This window comes from Dendrobates tinctorius, unplaced genomic scaffold, assembly GCF_039654945.1.
Source record: "Dendrobates tinctorius isolate UK_male_01 unplaced genomic scaffold, ASM3965494v1 ptg000155l, whole genome shotgun sequence".
NCBI lineage: Eukaryota > Metazoa > Chordata > Amphibia > Anura > Dendrobatidae > Dendrobates > Dendrobates tinctorius.
Genome location: NW_027361822.1, coordinates 24,086,837 through 24,105,249, shown reverse-complemented (window position 1 = coordinate 24,105,249; position 18,413 = coordinate 24,086,837). Strand labels below are relative to the sequence as shown.

The following is an 18,413-nucleotide window of genomic DNA, read 5'->3' as shown; positions in this document are numbered from 1 at the left end:
TGGATTTTTCGAGTCCCGACGAACAGTTGCAAAAAGTTTGGATTTAGGAACCAGAACAGTACCTGGACCCGAACCCCATTCGCTTGAATGGGGGGACCGAACATTCAGCATTTGACATGCTGTTATGTGCATGACAGTGCGGCAAACACCACTTCTGATTGGCGGAGAAATTATCCCCGCATGTCAGAGAGCCGTCAAATGACAGCGTGAGCACAGCTGTGATCAGAGGTATAAAGTTTACCTCTGATACCTATGCGTCCAAGCAGGGCTGTGGAGTCGTTAAGCCAAACTTCCAACTCCTCAATTTCCATGATACCAACTCCAACTCCACAGCACTGCCAGGACTGTGAAGTCGGTAAGCCAAACATCCGACTCCTCAATTTCCATGACTCCGACTCCACAGCCCTGTGTCCAAGGTCATAAAGGGATTAAAAAAATGGACCACACCAGATCCTCCTACAAATACAGAATATATAGATCCGTTTTTTGTGCGAACAGTCCATTCCTGTTATTCCTTGAGAGCCGATTACCTTCAGTTCTGCGGGTGGAGCAGCATGCTGTAGATTTACCCATTTGTTTTCGTACTTCAACATTGTGACTGCAATTGCTTAACCTCAGTGGAGTTCGGTCAAGTATTTGTATATGTAACTTATCGTCACTGGAGGAGTTACAAAGAAGAAATGGATCACGTATATAAATAGTAATTTGCAATATGAACATCTTTAATATTGGAATACAGAAAAGTTACATAAATTTGTTAAAACATGAAGATCATGCATTAAAAGAAACTGAAATGAATGGTAGATCAATGAGATTGGGAGTTACAAATAAGAGGAAATGTTGGGTATTTTGGGAGTGTTTGAGGGTAAAACTGCAATACTCTTGTCCATATGGTGAATACATAAATATTTAACAATGTGAATTATTCAATGTACATGGAATATTGCTCTTCATTTTAGATAGCTATTAGTAACTGCATATACAGTTGAAACTAGACGTTTACATACACTATATATAATGACACATATGCATGTTTTTCCCAGTATCTGACATGAAATCAGACTAAACCTTTCCCATTTTAGGTCAATTAGGATTACCATAATTATTAATATTTGCCAAATGCCAGAAAAATGAGAGACAGAGAATGTTTTAAGGCATTTCTATTACTTACTAAAACGGGAAGGTTTATTCTGATTTCATGTCAGATATTGAGAAAAACATGCACATGTGTCTTTTTATATAGTGTATGTAAAGTTCTAGTCTCAACTGTATTATTAATTCTAATGTTCTCAATTGCTTTCTCTTTTACTTTCCGTATTTTTCGGATTATAAGATGCACTTTTTTCCCCCGGCGACCATTTTCCCAAAGTGCACCGCACAGGAAACCACGGAACTGCGGGTGCTCTGGCCTTCCACAAAATGTCCGCAAAACCCCCCACAGCACTGGAGACCCCAGCAGTAATGTCGGGCACCCACAGCGGCGCGCCGCACACTGGAATACCCCCTCATTCCAGCCTGTGGCCTGCAGCATCACCCCACTCCTGCCTCTTCCAGCAGCAACCCTGGGACCCCACTTCATTGCAGCCACCACCCCCAGTAAGCAATAATATGCATGGATTATAAGAAGCACCACCATTTTCTTAAAAAAATTTTTTTCCTATTTTTCTCCCCAAAACGGGGGTGAGTTTTATAATCCAGAGCGTCTTATAATCCGAAAAATACGGTATTTGTTTTATACTTTGACATTATTTCCTATATGTTTCCTCGTACATTTCTCACCTTCTGGGTATAATAATGGCTCCTCCCCGTGAAAGATTTTTGATGTTCAAAAATCAATTTGTTGGTAAAACATTTCCCACATACTGAACATGAAATATATTGTGCTTTGTGTGAGTTCTCTGATGGGCAACTAAAATTGATTTTCGATTAAAACATTTTCCACATTCTGAACATGAATATGGTTTCTCCCCGGTGTGAGTTCTCCGGTGAATAACAAGATATGATTTCTGATTAAAATGTTTCCCACATTCTGAACATGAAAATGGCTTCTCCCCTGTGTGCGTTCTCTGATGTGTAACAAGATGTGATTTATCTGAAAAACATTTCCCACATTCTGGGCATGAACAAGGCTTTTCCCCTGTGTGTATTTTCTGGTGTGTAACAAGGTTTGATTTATTTGCAAAACATTTCCCACATTCTGAACATGAATATGGCTTCTCTCCTGTGTGAATTCTCTGGTGTACAACAAGAGTTGATTTATCTATAAAACATTTCCCACATTCTGAACATGAATACGGCTTCTCCCCTGTGTGAGTTCTCTGATGTGTAATAAGATGTGATTTATCTAAAAAACATTTCCCACATTCTGAACATAAATGCGGCTTCTCCCCTGAGTGAATTCTTTGGTGTTTAGCAAGTTTTGATTTAGTTGAAAAATGTTTACCACATACTGAACATGAATATGGCTTCTCCCGTGAATTAATTCTTTCATTTCCATCACCTTCTAACTTCTGGTTAAAATATTTCCCACACTCTGAAGAAAAAAATATTTTCTCCTCTATGTCAACTTTTTGATGTGTAACAAAAGACATTTTGGGGGAAAAATTATTTCCATCTTCTACACTTGACAATGGCTTCTTTGCCGTAACAGAAGTAAGATTTTTAATGCCACTTTTGTGATTTTTATTTTTCTTAAAAGTCTGTGATGAATCAGAAGTTTGGACCTGTTTAAAAGGATCAGATGATAAATCTTCTCTGTGAAGGGATGATGTTATATCTGGAGTAATGGCATTCACTTTAGTTATATCTTGTGTGATACCAAAGTCATTTGATTTAAAAATACAAGATGTCAGTTGGTCCTCTGATCTCTCAATGCAGTCATCTGCTAAGAAAAAAATATTAATTTTGAATAAAATGTCCTTACAATATTATGTTTATAACATTTCTAAAATATTGTTGAAATTGCAAGTTACAGTTGTAATCAAAAGTTTACATACCCAGGCAGAATTTTTGCATTCTTGGCCTTTTTTCAGAGAATATGAATATCTCCACTCATTGTTAGTGGTTGGGTGAAACCATTTATTGTCAAACTACTGTGTTTTCTCTTTTTAAGTCATAAAGGCAACTCAAAATATCCAAATGACCCTGATCAAAGGTTCACATACCCTGGTGATTTTGGCCTGATAACATGCACAGAAGTTGACACAAATGAGTTTGAAAGGTAACATCCTCACCTGTGACCTGTTTACTTGTAATCAGTGTAATCAGTGTGTGTGCATAAAAGCTGGGATCCAGACAGACTCTTGCATCTTTCATCCAGCTACTGACATTTCTGGATTGTGAGTCATGGGGAAATCAAAATAATTGTCAACGTATCTACAGGAAAAGGTAGTTGAACTCTATAAAACAGAAAAGGGATACAAAAAAGATATCCAAGGAATTGATAATGCCAGTCAGCAACGTTCAAACTGTGATTAACAAATGGAAAATCGGGGGATCTATAACAACAAATCCACGGTCAGGTAGACGAACAAAAATGTCGTCCACAACTGGCAGGAAAAATGTTCAGGATGCCACGAAAAACCCACAAATTACATCAGCTGAAATACAGGACTCCCTGAAAACTAGGTGTGGCTGTTTCAAGGTGCACATTAAGGAGGTACTTGAAGAAAAATGGGCTGCATGGTTGAGTCGCCAGACTAAAGCCATTACTGCACAAATGCCACAAAAGTATATCACCTACAATATGTAAAACAGCACAGAGGCAAGCCTCAAAACTTCTGGAACTAGATAATTTGGAGTAATGAGACCATAATTGAACTTTTTGGCCACAACCATAAACATTACATTTGGAGAGAGGACAACAAGGCCTATGATGAAAGGAAAACAATTCCTACTGTAAAGAATGGAGGTGGAATGCTGATGTTTTGAGGATATGTAAGCTACAAAGGCACAAGAAACTTGGTCAAAGTTGAAGGAAAGATGAATGCAACACGCTATCATCAAATACTGGAGGCAAATTTGCAATTATCAGCCAGGAAGCTGCGCATGGGATGTACTTGGACGTTCCAACATTACAATGATCCAAAACACAAGGCCAAGTCGACCTGTCATTGGCTACAGCAGAACAAAGTGAAGGTTCTGGAGTGGCCATCTCAGTCTCCTGACCTCAATATCATTGCGCTACTCTGGGGAGATCTCAAGCACGCAGTTCATGCTAGAGAGCCCAGGAATTTACTGGAACTGGAAGCTTTTTGCCAAGAAGAGTGGGCAGCTTTACCATCTAAGAAAATAGAGAACCTCATCCACAACTACCACAAAAGACTTCAAGCTGTCATTGATTTTAGAGGGGACAATACACGGCATTAAGAAATGGGGTATGTGAACTTTTGAGCAGGGTCATTTGGATGTTTTGGGTTGTCATTATGAATTAAAAAGAGAAAACACAGGAGTTTGACAAAAAATGGCTTCACCCAACCACTAAACATGAGTGGAGAAAAAGTTTTGGTGTTATCATTCATAGTCTCTGAACAAAGGCCAGGAAACCAAAAATTCTGCTGGGGTATGTAAACTTTTGAGCACAACTGTAAGTAGAAAAATTCAATGATTAAAATAAAAACAGTTCACAAACTAACAATGCAAATCAAGGCAGGATTTCTTAAGTGGCTTATTCCTGCTGCAGCAATACCAAACATGCAGATGTGTTCAGCATTGCCGCAGAAGGAAAAAGCCACTGAAAAATGTACGGTGTACGTATCTCCAGAAGCACAAGCTGTGCACTATGTATTAGGCATCAAAATGGCATTTTTGCAATTTTCAATACGCAATAGCTATGGTGTTCAAATGTTCAGGAAGTGCCTGTGGGGTTAAAATAGTCACTACACCAATGAATGAAATCCCTGAGGAAAATGACATATGTTTTCTAAAATACAAGCCCCTGCAAGAAATTTAAGAAGTGACTTGTCTCCAAAATTAGATTTTGTAAATTTCCTTGAACACATGATAACTGGTTGCTAAACTTTTCAGTAAATGCTATTTATTAACTTTCTGTTTAACCAATTTACCCCCAAGCCTGTTTTCACCTTCATGACCATGCCAAATTCTACAATTTTGACCAATGTCACATTATGTGGTAATATCTCTGGAACGCTTCAACGGATCCCACTGCCTCCGAGACTGTTTTTTGTGACATATTGTACTTCAAGAAAATTTATTTGATATGACTTGATTTATTTGTGAAAAATTTGGAAATTTGGCAAAAATTTGGTAAATTTACGCCGATGTCTGTCTCCCTCCCTTTGATGTGGGTTTTGGCGGTGAGCCCACTTCTTTCCCGGCACGTCAGCTGTTTTGAAGAGCTGACATGTGCCTGAAACAGCCGTGGGTGGAATCGCGATCCACCCGCGGCTATTAACCCGTTATATGCCACTGTCAAACACTGACAGCGGCATTTAACATGCGCTTCTGGCAATCGTGCCGGAAATCCGCGTTATCGATGACCCCTGTCACGTGATTTCGGGTCACGGATGGGTTGGCATGACAACCAGAGGTCTCCTGGAGACCTCTTTGATTGTCAGTGCCAGATTGCTATGAGCGCCACCTGATGGTCGGCGCTCATAGCAAGTGAGCAAATCTGCTACTGTTACCACGGCTGGTCGGGTGCGGAAAATCTCCAGGAGTGGACCCTCTGGATCGTGGCACCGAGGGGCCCCGAGTGAACTGCCAGGTGGAGTGACCCCTATACAGGGATCGTTAGTAGCAGGCCCAGGGGTTCGGGAACCACGATAGCCGGTACCGAGAGGGGCGGCTCAGAGTGGACTGGAGTAGGAGCACGAGACTGTAGGAGATAGGACCAGAGTGGGGTTGCGGGACGGGAGCATAAACAGCGGGACGGAGCAGGATAACTGAAGACAGGACCGGAGTAGGACTGCGGGACTGGAGCCTAGACAGCGAGACGGAGCAGGAACACGGGAGGCAGGACTGGAGGACTGCAGGGCTTTAGCATAGATAGCAGGACGGAGCAGGAACACGGGAGGCAGACTGGAGTAGGACAGCAGAACTGGAACATAGATAGCAGGACGGAGCAAGAACACGGAGTACAGGACTGTGAGACTGCGGCAGGAACCACGGAGTGCAGGACAGAGAGACTGCGGCAGGAACATGAGGAAGCAGGACCTAGTGTGCTAGCAAACACAATGATCAGGCACCTCCCTAAAAGGAGGATGGCCTGATATGCCCCCGTCTGGACTGCCATTGGTTCGGTGGTGCTTCTGGGTCAGGGCCTTGCCGGAGCATAATTGACAGGAGGGAGGCGCGACCGCGGTCTATGGCGCATGCGCATTGCATGCAAAGACGCCGTCGGCCGCGGACCTGTCAGAAGGGACCGCCGTGGATGTCGGAAGGCGGGGGGCTGCGGTGCGGGAGCGGAGGCCGAGTGAGTATGCAGTGGCGGCGTGACAGTACCCCCTCCCCTAAGCCGCCCTCCCCTGAGGTTAGCAAAAAATCTCTTGAGGATACAGGGAGCATTGATATTCTTCCGAGGCTCCCAGGATCTCTCCTCAGGACCAAAGCCCTTCCAATCAATAAGAAAAAGGGTCCTACCTCTAACCTTTTTCATGGCGATGATGTCCTCCACCTCAAAGATATTATCGGCACCAACCGGCTGAGAAACATGATCAGACACGGAGTGGAAGCGGTTCAGTACCACAGGTTTCAGGAGAGAGACGTGAAAGGTGTTCGGGACCCGGAGCGAAGCAGGCAACCTCAATTTGTAGGCGACTTCATTAACACGTCCAAGAATTTCAAATGGACCAATGTAGCGTGGACCCAACTTGTAAGAGGGCAGTTTCAAGCGGATAAACTTGGAAGAGAGCCAGACTTTGTCCCCAATGTGATACGGTGGGGAATCCAATCTCTTTTTGTCGGCATAATTTTTCATCCGGTCAGCGGTCCTCTTGAGTGACGTTGGTCTTAGCCCAGATCTTGGAAAATTCAGAGGACAAGACGTTGGCCGCGGGTACTTCGGAGGCAGGGGTTACCGGAAGGGGAACACCAGGATGTCTACCAAACACAAAAAACGGAGATTTGGCTGAGGACTCGCCAGTGTGGTTGTTATAGGCAAATTCTGCCCAGGGAAGTAGGTCAACCCAGTCGTTCTGGTGGGCGTTGGAGAAATGGCGTAGATACCCAGTCAACGTCTGGTTGGTACGCTCCACCTGTCCGTTGGACTGTGGATGGTAGGCAGAGGAGAAGTCGAGGGAAACGTTCATGAGCTTACAAAGTGCCCGCCAGAACTTGGAGGTGAACTGAACCCCCCGGTCAGACATAGTACGTTCCGGTAGTCCATGGAGTCTGAAGATCTGGTGGATAAAAACTTGGCCAACTCATGAGCCGAGGGGAGGCCGGACAGAGGGATGAAATGGGCCATCTTGGAGAAATGGTCCACCACCACCAGGATGACTGTACAGCCAGAAGAACGGGGTAGGTCGGTGATGAAATCCATGGCTATGTGTTCCCAAGGAACCGCTGGGACAGGCAACGGGAGCAATAAACCAGATGGAAGTCGTCACGGCAGTTTGTTCTTAGCACAGGAGGGACAAGAGGCCACGAAATCAAGCACATCTTGGCGAAGCGTCGGCCACCAGTAGTGAGTGTGATAAGGGCAAGCGTCTTCTTGGTTCCGGCATGACCAGCCAATCTGGAAGAGTGTCCCCATAGAAGGATCTTTCGCTTGAGATTTTCAGGCACAAGGGTCTTGCCGGGGGGTGGAGAAAGCCAGTTCACTGGAGCCACCGTGATGATTTTAGTGGGCTCAATAATGTGCGAAGGTTCCTCCACTGTTTCAATTGGCTGGAAGACCCTGGATAGGGCGTCGGCTTTGGTGTTCTTGTTGCTGGGGCGAAAGCGGAGCTCGAAGTCAAATCGGGCAAAAAATAAGGACCATCTGGCCTGATGAGGATTGAGTCTCTGGGCAGACTGTAGATAGGCCAAGTTCTTGTGGTCAGAGAAGATTACAAAGGGATGGACAGCCCCCTCCAGGAGATGACGCCATTCTTCCAGGGCCAATTTTATGGCCAACAGCTTACGGTCGCCGATTGAGTAGTTGCTCCTAGATGGAGAGAAGGCCTTCGAGAAGCAGCCACAGGGATGCAGACGACCGGAGGCGGATCTCTGGGACAGTACTGCCCCGGCACCTGTTGAAGAAGCGTCCACCTCGAGTAAAAAGGGTTGGTTGCTTTCAGAACGGTGCAACACCGGAGCATTGGAGAAAACCCATTTTAGGGTCTGGAAGGCCTCCTCCGCCACAGTAGTCCAAGAATTGGGAGCTGTCCCCTTACGAGTGAGGGTGGAAATTGGTTTGGTTAAAGCGGAAAAGTGAGAAATGAATTGCCTGTAATAATTGGCAAATCCGAGAAACCGTTGTATCGTTCTTACTCCAATGGGGCGAGGCCATTTGAGAATGGCAGTTAGTTTCTCGGGATCCATCCTTAATCCAGTGTCTGAGATTATGTATCCCAGAAACGGCAGAAAGGTTTGCTCAAACAAACATTTCTCAATCTTGGCGTGCAGGCGATTCTCCCGAAGACGCTGTAACACCAGGCGAACACTCTTTCTGTGGAATGCGAGGTCCGGAGAGAAGACGAAAATGTCATCTAAGTACACGACCACACAAGAGTACAAGAGGTCCCGGAAGATCTCGTTGACAAACTCTTGAAACACCGCAGGAGCATTGCAGAGACCAAAGGGCATGACCAGGTACTCGTAATGGCCGTCTCGAGTGTTGAAAGCCGTCTTCTGCTATAAGGGCTATTGAGGGGAAGTAGGAGGGTCTCATCCCTGATGTTCAAGATGAGGATTGGGAGGAGATCCTTGAATCTCCCATTAGGGTGTCCCCATCAGATAATAATAGAATGACTCAATTATATATATCAATCATATTTGACTTTGATACGGCTTTTAAAAATGGGTCGGTTCCAATCGTCAGAATGTTTGAGATGTCACTCATTAGAAACATATTTTGTACATATGATATGGGGCTGCCCTATTATCCTCTCCTACTGGAAGGAGGTAATATCGTTGTTGACATCCTTAGTACAAACTCCGATTCCTCTCAATCCACTAGATTGTTTATTTGGGGTGTTGGATGAAGAGACATGGGGACAATATTTTACGATCTTCCTGCGTGAGACACTTTTTCTGGCTAGGAAGGTGTTGGCATTACGATGGATGGGTGGTGCACATCCCACTCTCAAAACTTGGATTGAACTGGTAAATTCAGTTAAACCATATCTTCTATCACTATATCAAAACAGGGGCTGTTTAGGGAAATTCGATAAGATTTGGGACAGGTAGAAATCTTCTCATCTTACTTTACTAGTGCGTAGTGGTCCAGTACCATCGTGAATGTTATGGTTTATATTTTATGGCATCACATGGAGGTCAATATTGTGCAACTGTGCTTGGCAGTGGGATAGTTGTAGTTTAAGTAGATGCATAGTATAGTATCTTTCTTTTTTTTTTTGAGGTATATGTTACCAAACATGTATACGGTTGAGTGATGTTCTTTGTTCACTTGTTATCAGGTCTATTATCCATACAGCAATATAAGGACTTGTGAAATTAACATTGTACAAACAGTTTATTGTGCAAATTTGCTATACTCTCATAACCGCCTTGACAAATGCACATGTACTATTTTGATTGCATACAAGTGTGTACATTTTGTTTTGTGGTTAATAAACGAATTTAAAAAAAAAACAAAAAAAAAAACAAGTGTGGGATTGCACTTTTTTTGCAATCTCATTGCACTTGGAATTTTTTTCTCGTTTTCAAATACACAACATTGTAAAACCTATGGTGTCATTAAAAAGTACAACTCATCCCACAAAAAACAAGCCCTCACATGGCCATTTTTACCAAAAAGTAAAAAAAAAGTAATGGCTCTGGAAAGAAGGGGAGCAAAAAATCAAAAAGGAAAACAAAAATTACCTCTGGTCGCTAAACGGAATCGGTCACCTCATTTTTCACATATAAGCTATGGCCACCACCATTAGGGGCTTATCTACAGCATTCTGTAATGCTGTAGATAAGCCCCCGATGCAACCTGAAACATAAGAAAAAACAAGTTAGATTATGCCCACCCAGGGGCGGTCCGGGTCCGGCGCCTCCCATCTTCATGCGATGATGTCCTCTTCCTTGCTTCTGTCGCGGCTCCTGCGCAGGCGTACTTCTCTGCCCTATTGAGGGCAAAAAAAAGTACTACAGTGCACAGGCGCCGGGAAAGGTCAGAGAGGACCGGAGCCTGCGCACTGCAGTACTTTACTCTGCCCTCAACAGGGCAAATCAGTACGCCTGCGCAGAAGCCACGACAGAAGCAAGGAAGAGGACATCGCATGAAGATGGGAGGCGCCAGACCCGGACCTGTGACACCCATCGGACCGGACCGCCCCCCCAGATGAGTATAATCTAACTTGTTTTTCTTATCTTTCAGGTTAGATCGGGGGCTTATAGAATACTGTAGATAAGCCCCTAATGGCGGTGGCCGCAGCTTATATGCGAAAAATGAGGTGACAGATTCCCTTTAAGGGTTTAAATCACAGCAGTATGTCCCACATGCCTACTTTACATCAGCATAATATTGGAAACATAATTTTTTTGTTAGGAAATTATAAGTGTTAAAAGTTGACCAGCGATTTCTCATTTTTCCAAAAAAAAATATATATATTTTTTTTAGGTACCACATTGCATTTGAAGTGACATCGAGGAGCGTATATGCCCGAAAATACCCAAAAGTGACATCATTCTAGAAACTGCACCCCCTAGGTGTTCAAAACCACATTGAAGAAGTTTGTTAACCCTTCGGGTGCTTCACAGGAATTAATGGAATTTGGAAGGAAATAATCAACAATTATCTATTTTCACAAAAATTTTACTTTAGACCCAAATTTGTTTATTTTCGCAAGGGTAACACGAAAAAATAGACCCCAAAATTTGTTATGCAATTTCTTATGGGCATGCAGATATCCCATATGTGGGGGAAAAACACTTTTTGGGTGCACTGCAGCGCTCAGAAGGGAAGAGCTCCATTTGACTTTTCTACTGTAAAATTTGCTGGAATAATTAGCGGACGCCATGTCATGTTTGGAAAGTCCCAGATGTGCCTAAACAGTGGTAACCCCCACAGGCGACAACATTTTGGAAACTAGACTCCTCAAGGAACTTATCTAGATGTGTGCCGAGCACTTTGAACACCCAGGTGCTTCACAGAAGTTTATAACGTAGAGCCGTGAAAGTAAAAAAATAAAAATTTTCTTACAAAATGTTCTTTTAGCCCCAAATTTTTCTTTTTCACAAGGGTAACAGGAGAAAATGGAACTCAAAATTTGTTGTATAATTTCTCCTGAGTACACTAATACCCCGTATGTGGTGGCAAACTACTGTTTGGGCACATGGCAAGGGTCAGAAAAGGAGGGACATTTTGGAACTCAGATTTTGATGAAATGGTCAGTGGGTGTCATGTCACATTTGGTGATCCCCTGATGTGCCTAAACAGTGGAAAACCCTCAAAAGTAACCCTATTTTGGAAACTAGAACTCTTGAGGAATTTATATAGATATATGGTGAGCACCTTGAACCAACAATTACTTCACAGAATTTTATAACTTGTGAAAATGAAAGCAAAATCCCACAAAAATGGTGTTTTAGCCCCATTTTTTTTTTTAAAAGGATAGCAGGAAAAAATAGACTCCAAAATTTGTTGTGCAATTTCTTCTGAGTATGCCGATATCCCATATGTGGTCAAAAACTACTTTTGAGGCACAGTGCAAAGCTCAGAAAGGAAGAAACGCCATACTGGAGTTCAGATTTTGCTGGAATGATTTGAGGATGCAATATCACCTTGGTAGAGCCCTTGAATTGCCAGAACAGCAGAACCCCCCCCATAAGGGATCCCATTTTAGAAACTACATCTCTTAATGAATTCATTTAGAGTGCAGTGATCATATTGACACCACAAGTGTGTCACAAAATTTTATACCATTGGGCAGTGAAGAAAAAATAATTACATTTTTACCACCAAAATTTTGTTTTAGCCTCAGATTTTACATTTTCACACTGGGAAATGGGTAAAAATGGCACCAACATTTTTCCCACATTTTCTGCTTAATGTAGAAATACCCCATATGTGGTTGTATAGTACTGCTTAGCCATACGACGAGACTCGGGAGGGATAGAGCGCTATTTGCCTCCTTGAGCACAGATTTTTCTAGTATAGTTTGTAGACTCCATATACAGAGCCCCCAAGTGCTAGAAGAGCAGAATTGCCCTTCAAATGACCCCATTAAGGAAATTATAACCCTTTAAGAATGTATCTACAAGTGTAGTGATGATTTTGACTCCATAGGTGTTTTCCAGAAACAAGCAGCAGTGGATGTTGCTGAGTGAAAAAATGCAAACTGTTGTTGTGACCAGTACATTATAGTGACCATAACATTGTAGTGACCAGTACAATGTTCACAGCTCATGCTTCTGGAGACACGAACTCGTAAATTAAATGGGCTCTCATCACTACAGGAATGCCAAACATGTGGACGGTAAATGTGATTTAGTCACACTGTAGGGCTCAGAAGGGATAAGGGCATTTGGATTTGGGAGCGCAGAATTCGCTGGATTTCTTTTAGTAGGCGAGGAGTCATTTTGCTTTACCAGAGCCTTTGTACTACCAGTAACGTGGAAACCCCATATATTTCCATTGATAGATGATGTGGATTTAATTTAAGCTTTCGTTAGGAACATTTTACATAATGTTTGGGATCACATTTATCCGGCTCTCTACTCTAAGCACTTACATCAGGGTTTCCATCTAAATCTCTGAGTGATGTAATTCAGATGAAACCCCCAAGGGATCCATTCACTATAACGAGGCAGCAGAGTTACTCTGGATTCTGTCTGGCCCCTGTTAAATGGTGTCCTTCTTTTCAAAGGTGCACAAAACTGTGGCTGATGGCACTTTTATGCACGCATAAAAAGATAGACACCACCAAATCATAGGCCAGACAGTATGCACAGTGCCTCCATCTGCCTCATTATAGGGAATCTTCCTCCGGGAGCTCTGTCTGAATCACGGATTTCAGAGATTTACATAGAAACCCCCATGCACAGCGCAGGATAAATATGCAATGAGCCTTACAGTGATCTTCGGGAGGCAGAATGAACAAATTAACAGTAGGTGAAGAATTGGTTTTATTTATTTTTTACACCATTACTCATGCGGTATAAGTGAGTAGATGACTTTATTCTTCAGGTCGGTGCGATTACAGTATTATCAGATTTATATTGTATTTTTATATTTAGCTGCTGTCACACACTAAAAGACGCTTTTTTTTGCAAAAACGAATTGGCATATTTCAAGAGCTATAATTTTTCCATAATTCTGCCTACAGAGTCATGTGATGGCTTTTTTGCGGGACGAGTTGATGTTTTTATTGGTACCATTTTCGGGCACATGACATTTTTTGATTGCTTTTAATTACAATTTTTGGGAGGCAGAATGAACAAACACCAGCAATTCAGGAATCGTTCTCTTGTTTGTTTTTTATGCTGTTTCACGTGTGCTAAAATTGATAAGGCAGCTTTATTCTTCAGGTCAGTACGTTTACAGTGACACCACATTTATATAGTTTTTTCTGTGTTTTGGTGCTTTTACGCAATAAAAACTATTTTATAGTAAAAATAATTATTTTTGCATTGCTTTATTCTGAGAGCTATAACTTTTTTTTATTTTTCCACTGATGGAGCTGTATGGCAGTCTGTTTTTTTGCAAGACAAGACGAAATTTTCAGCGATTCCATTTATATTTACATTTGTCTTCTTCATCGCGTTTTAGTCCACTTTTTGTTCAGCGGTATGATGATGAAGCATTGTTTTTTGCCTCATTTTTAATGTTTTTTATGGTGTTCACTGAATGGGTTAACTGGTAGGACAGTTTTTTAGGTTGGGTCATACAAAATATGTGTACTGGTTTTGTTTATTTTAATTTTTTTTCATAAAAATCTTTATGGGTATGGGTAATATATTTTTATTTTGTGATTAAAAAAAATATTTTTACAATTTTTTTTTTACTACAACATCCTCTCTATGGGACGTTCACTTTCTTCAGTCTGATTGCATTGCAGTAGAACTGTCAGCCCAGCAGACACAAGTTAGTTGCACTCCGCATGATCTATTTTGTTGGTGCCTGGTGACCCAGATGTCACCATGTCAATGATCGGGCCCCCACAATGATGTCGCGGGGGTGCCAATCGGAGGGCAGAAGGGGCTCCCTCCCTCTGCATGCCTGATAAATGCTGCGATCGCAGTATTTAGGGGATTAAAGTACCAGGAGTGATGAGGCCTCCACTCCTGTCAGTGAGTGCCGGGTGTCAGCAGTCAGAATCAGCTGACACCCGGTGGCAATCGCGCATGCACAGCCTCTGTAAGTACCTAGCGGCCTGGACGTACTGATACATCCACGGTCGTGAAGGGGTTAAGGGCATACAAATTCAATGTTTGATTTTTATAAAATTATTGTCAATGTTTTAATTATTTCATGAATAAACACGGCAACTTAATTATACCACTATCAAAGTACGATGTGTCACGGGAAAAAAAAAGCAATCAGAAAATCACTGGGATCAAGTTAATCATTCCAAAGTTATTACCGCGTAAAGTGACACGTCAGATTACAAAAATGTGATCTGGTTAAGAAAACAAAACTGGCTGCAGCATAAGCGATTAAATCAGAGGATCTTGGGCATTAACTATTTTAGACAAAAACTATGACTATAGACAATTAAATATCTACTAAAATGATGGCACTCCACCCCGACAACCTTCATTGTCAATGATTTAGTAACTAGTGATGAAACATCTCTTGGTAATAAGACCTTGTGTCTTGGTGGCTCTTGACAATCCAAACTATTGTAGGGGTTTATATTTTCTGACAGATCTTCTTGAAGAAATATTAGACATTTAGAGCAGGGGTGGGGAACCTCAGGCAAAAAACCTTTTCTTCAGCCTAAATGCAAATTCCCGGGGACCACAGTGCTTTAATATCTTCCTGGTCTATGAGAACGTACACTCACCATTCATTATTCAATGCTGAAGTGCACGCAATGAAAGATTACGTCCGGACACCAGTGCTATTATCATGACGCACTTTTTGGGTGTAGTTAGTGCACGACTTGTACACGCCCCCCCTCCAAAGAATGGTATAAATATCCAAGAGGTCCTAGAGCGAAAAAAACTTCCCCACCCCTGATTTAGAGAGAACTTTTTATCATAGTCCCCTAAACAAGAGTTGTATTCATTCATGGTAGACCACTGGAGCTTTTTTGAGTTGTGACCAGCAAAGTAGAGAAAGTATCAGTGCTCTATATTACAGGAGAGATTGTGCAGTTATCTGAATTCCTTATGATTGGAAACATCATGGAGTTTATGACATGAAGAAATGCCATGTAACCAGTAGATATGACTAAATGTATATTACAGCCATCAACCATGCACAGGTTAGACATACAGTCATGGCCGAAAGCATTGCCACCCTTGAAATTGTTCCAGAAATTGAAATATTTTTCCCAGAAAAGTATTGCAATTACACACGTTTTGTTATACACATGTTTAATTCATTTGTGTGTATTGGAACAGCACAAAAAAAAACCAGAAAAAAAGGCAAATTGGACATAATTTCACACAACTCCAGAAGTGGGCCGGACAAAATTATTGGCATCATCATCTTAATATTAGATTGCACTCACCTTGGAAGTAATAACTGCAATCAATTGCTTCCTATATCTATCAGCAAGCTTCTTACACCTCTCAGCTGGGATTTTGGATCACATCTTTTGTAAACTGCTTCAGGTTTCTCATATTTGAAGGGTGTCTTCTCCTTACAGCAATTTTAATATCTCTTCACGGTGGGATTTAGATCCCGACACATTGCTGTCCACTTCAGGACTCTCCAACTCTTTGTTTCCATCCATTTATGAGTGCTTCTTGAAGTACGATATGTTTTGGGCCATTGTTCTGCTGGGAGAAAACCCGGATGACACTGGGCACTACATTGCAACTCAAAATCCATTGGAAATGGATTTCATGATCCCTTGCACACTGTCAAGGCGCTCAGTGCCAGAGGTAGCAAAGCAAACCCCAAAACATTTTTTAACCTCTGCCATATTTGACTGTAGGCATTGTATTCTTTTCTTTGTAGGCCTAATTCTATTTTGGTAAACAGTACAATTATGTGCTTTAACAAACAGCTCTATCTTGGTCTCACCAGTCCACAAGACACTTTCCCAGAAGAATTTTGGCTTACTCATGTACACATTTTGGCATACTGTAGTCTAGCTTTCTTATGTCTCTGTGTCAACAGTGGGGTCTTCTTGGATCTCTTGCCATATAATTTCATTTCATTCAAAGGTCAACAGATACTTTGCGCTGACACTGATGCTCCCTGAGCGTGCAGGACAGCTTGAATTTCTTTGAAACTTGATTGGGACTGCTTATCCAACATTCAGACCATCCTGCGTTGCAACCTTTCATCAATTTTTCTCTGCCGTCCACTTCCAGGGAGATTAGTTACAGTGCCATGGGTTGTAAACTTCTTGGTTATGTTGCGCACCTTCAACAAAGGAACACAAAGATCTCTCGAGATGGACTAGTGACCTTGAGATTGTTGATATTTTTCAACATTTTGGGTTCTGAAGTCATCAGACAGTTATCTTCTCTTCTTTCTGTGGCACACACAGACACACAATGCAAAGATTCAGTCAACTGCTCCCCTTTGTATCTGGTTTTAGGTGTAAATTTCATATTGCCCACATCTGTTACTTGCCACAGGTGAGTTTGATCGAGCATCACATTTATGAAACAAAGTTCTTTATCCACAGTTTTGGAAAGGTGCCCCATTTTGGAGGTTTTGTCTGAAATTATGTCCAAGTTGTCATTTTTTCCTATTTTTTCTGTGTTGTTCCAATACACACAAATGAAATAAACGTGTATTTCAATAATTTTCTGGGAAAAATACTTCATTTTCTGGAATAATTTCAAGGGTGCCACATCTTTCGCTCTTAACTGTATATCATTGAATCAGTGTAATATTTATTGTGTAGTTTATCACAGTCCTCCTTCAAGTTAGTAAAAAAATCTGGAAATTGACACTTGGCCAAGATTTATTATTATCATTTACATAAGTGAGGATTTTAATTTTTTGGTTTACAGACTCAACAATGCGCGGCTCCAGTACAAGTTCTTATATAATGGACCCTTGTAAAATTCTAAATAGAGAAAACATCTTTCAGTCTCTTTGAGGTAAAATATCGACCTTTACTATTTTAATATTTTTCTATCTACTGGATAACATGGTACAAAGATATATATATATATATATATATATATATATATATATATATATATATATATATATATATATATATATATTTTCTGTACATTTTAGGAGGCATTTTAAAAGATTATGTGACCTGGGCAGTTAAGGGTCAGCATCTTCTAATTCCAAGGATAGGATCGGTACTTTGGGCTGTAGACTCCTACCAAAACCAATCTAACTCCATCAGAAGAACTTTTAATGGCTTAAGTAATGGGGGTAGTTTGGGTTAGAGGGGCATATATTGGTTTAGCAGGAGAATGGTGACCACTTGATTGTGATATGGCCGGACTACACTGAAGACAAAGTACCCACATCCACTGACTGAGAAGAATCTGTGACTTCTCTGCATTTAATGGTTGCTACTCACCTGGGTAGTCATATGTAGTAATCTCCTCTTTACACCACTCATCACCCATCACAAATGTCTCTATATCTTCACTCTGAAACAAATATTTTAAAAGTGACAGACAGATGGAGAAGTCACATCTATGATCAGCTCTAATCCTGCCATCTCCACTGATCTCATTACACAAGTATAAAACATATAATACTGATGGATAAAACAAAACTGAGCACAAGACATACACAGCCGTCTACACATCATAGAGGAGATCCCATGACACCTTCTCTCCATCTACCTGATGATCCTGAGGAACATTGGGATTTTCTCGTTTACAGTCCTGTGGAAGAAGAGGACGAGGACATCTCTCTGGTGTTGTTGTCTTACTGGAAATAACTGAAGGAAACACATACAGGGACTGAATTAGTTTTTTATATACAGATAATTATAGGTCGTGTGTATTTAGTCCTGTCTATTACCTGGTGATGTGAGGGGCTGGGGAACCTCCATCATGATGTCCTTGTACAGTTCTTTGTGTCCTTCTAAATACTCCCACTCCTCCATGGAGAAATAGACAGTGACATCCTGACACCTTATAGGAACCTGACACATACAATGATACCGTCATCTCCTGATCCCTTCATAGCGTAACTG

The 18,413-nt window shown here is 41.6% G+C and overlaps 1 protein-coding gene across 3 annotated transcripts in view; it reads right to left on the bottom strand.

The window, feature by feature from the left end:
* Positions 1-694: 694 nt before the first annotated feature.
* Positions 695-18,413, bottom strand: part of LOC141051069 (uncharacterized) — a 70,539-nt gene continuing 52,820 nt past the window's right edge. For 2 of the 3 annotated variants that reach the window (XM_073547916.1, XM_073547917.1), the window contains exons 5-8: positions 18,239-18,362; positions 18,058-18,155; positions 17,787-17,859; positions 695-2,884 (exon numbers count right to left, since the gene is read on the bottom strand). In XM_073547916.1, the coding sequence (XP_073404017.1) occupies positions 1,833-2,884; positions 17,787-17,859; positions 18,058-18,155; positions 18,239-18,362 (1,347 nt within the window). In that variant the 3' untranslated portion in view covers positions 695-1,832. The remainder of the gene's footprint in view (positions 2,885-17,786; positions 17,860-18,057; positions 18,156-18,238; positions 18,363-18,413) is intronic. The other variant, XM_073547918.1, reaches the window with a different exon arrangement.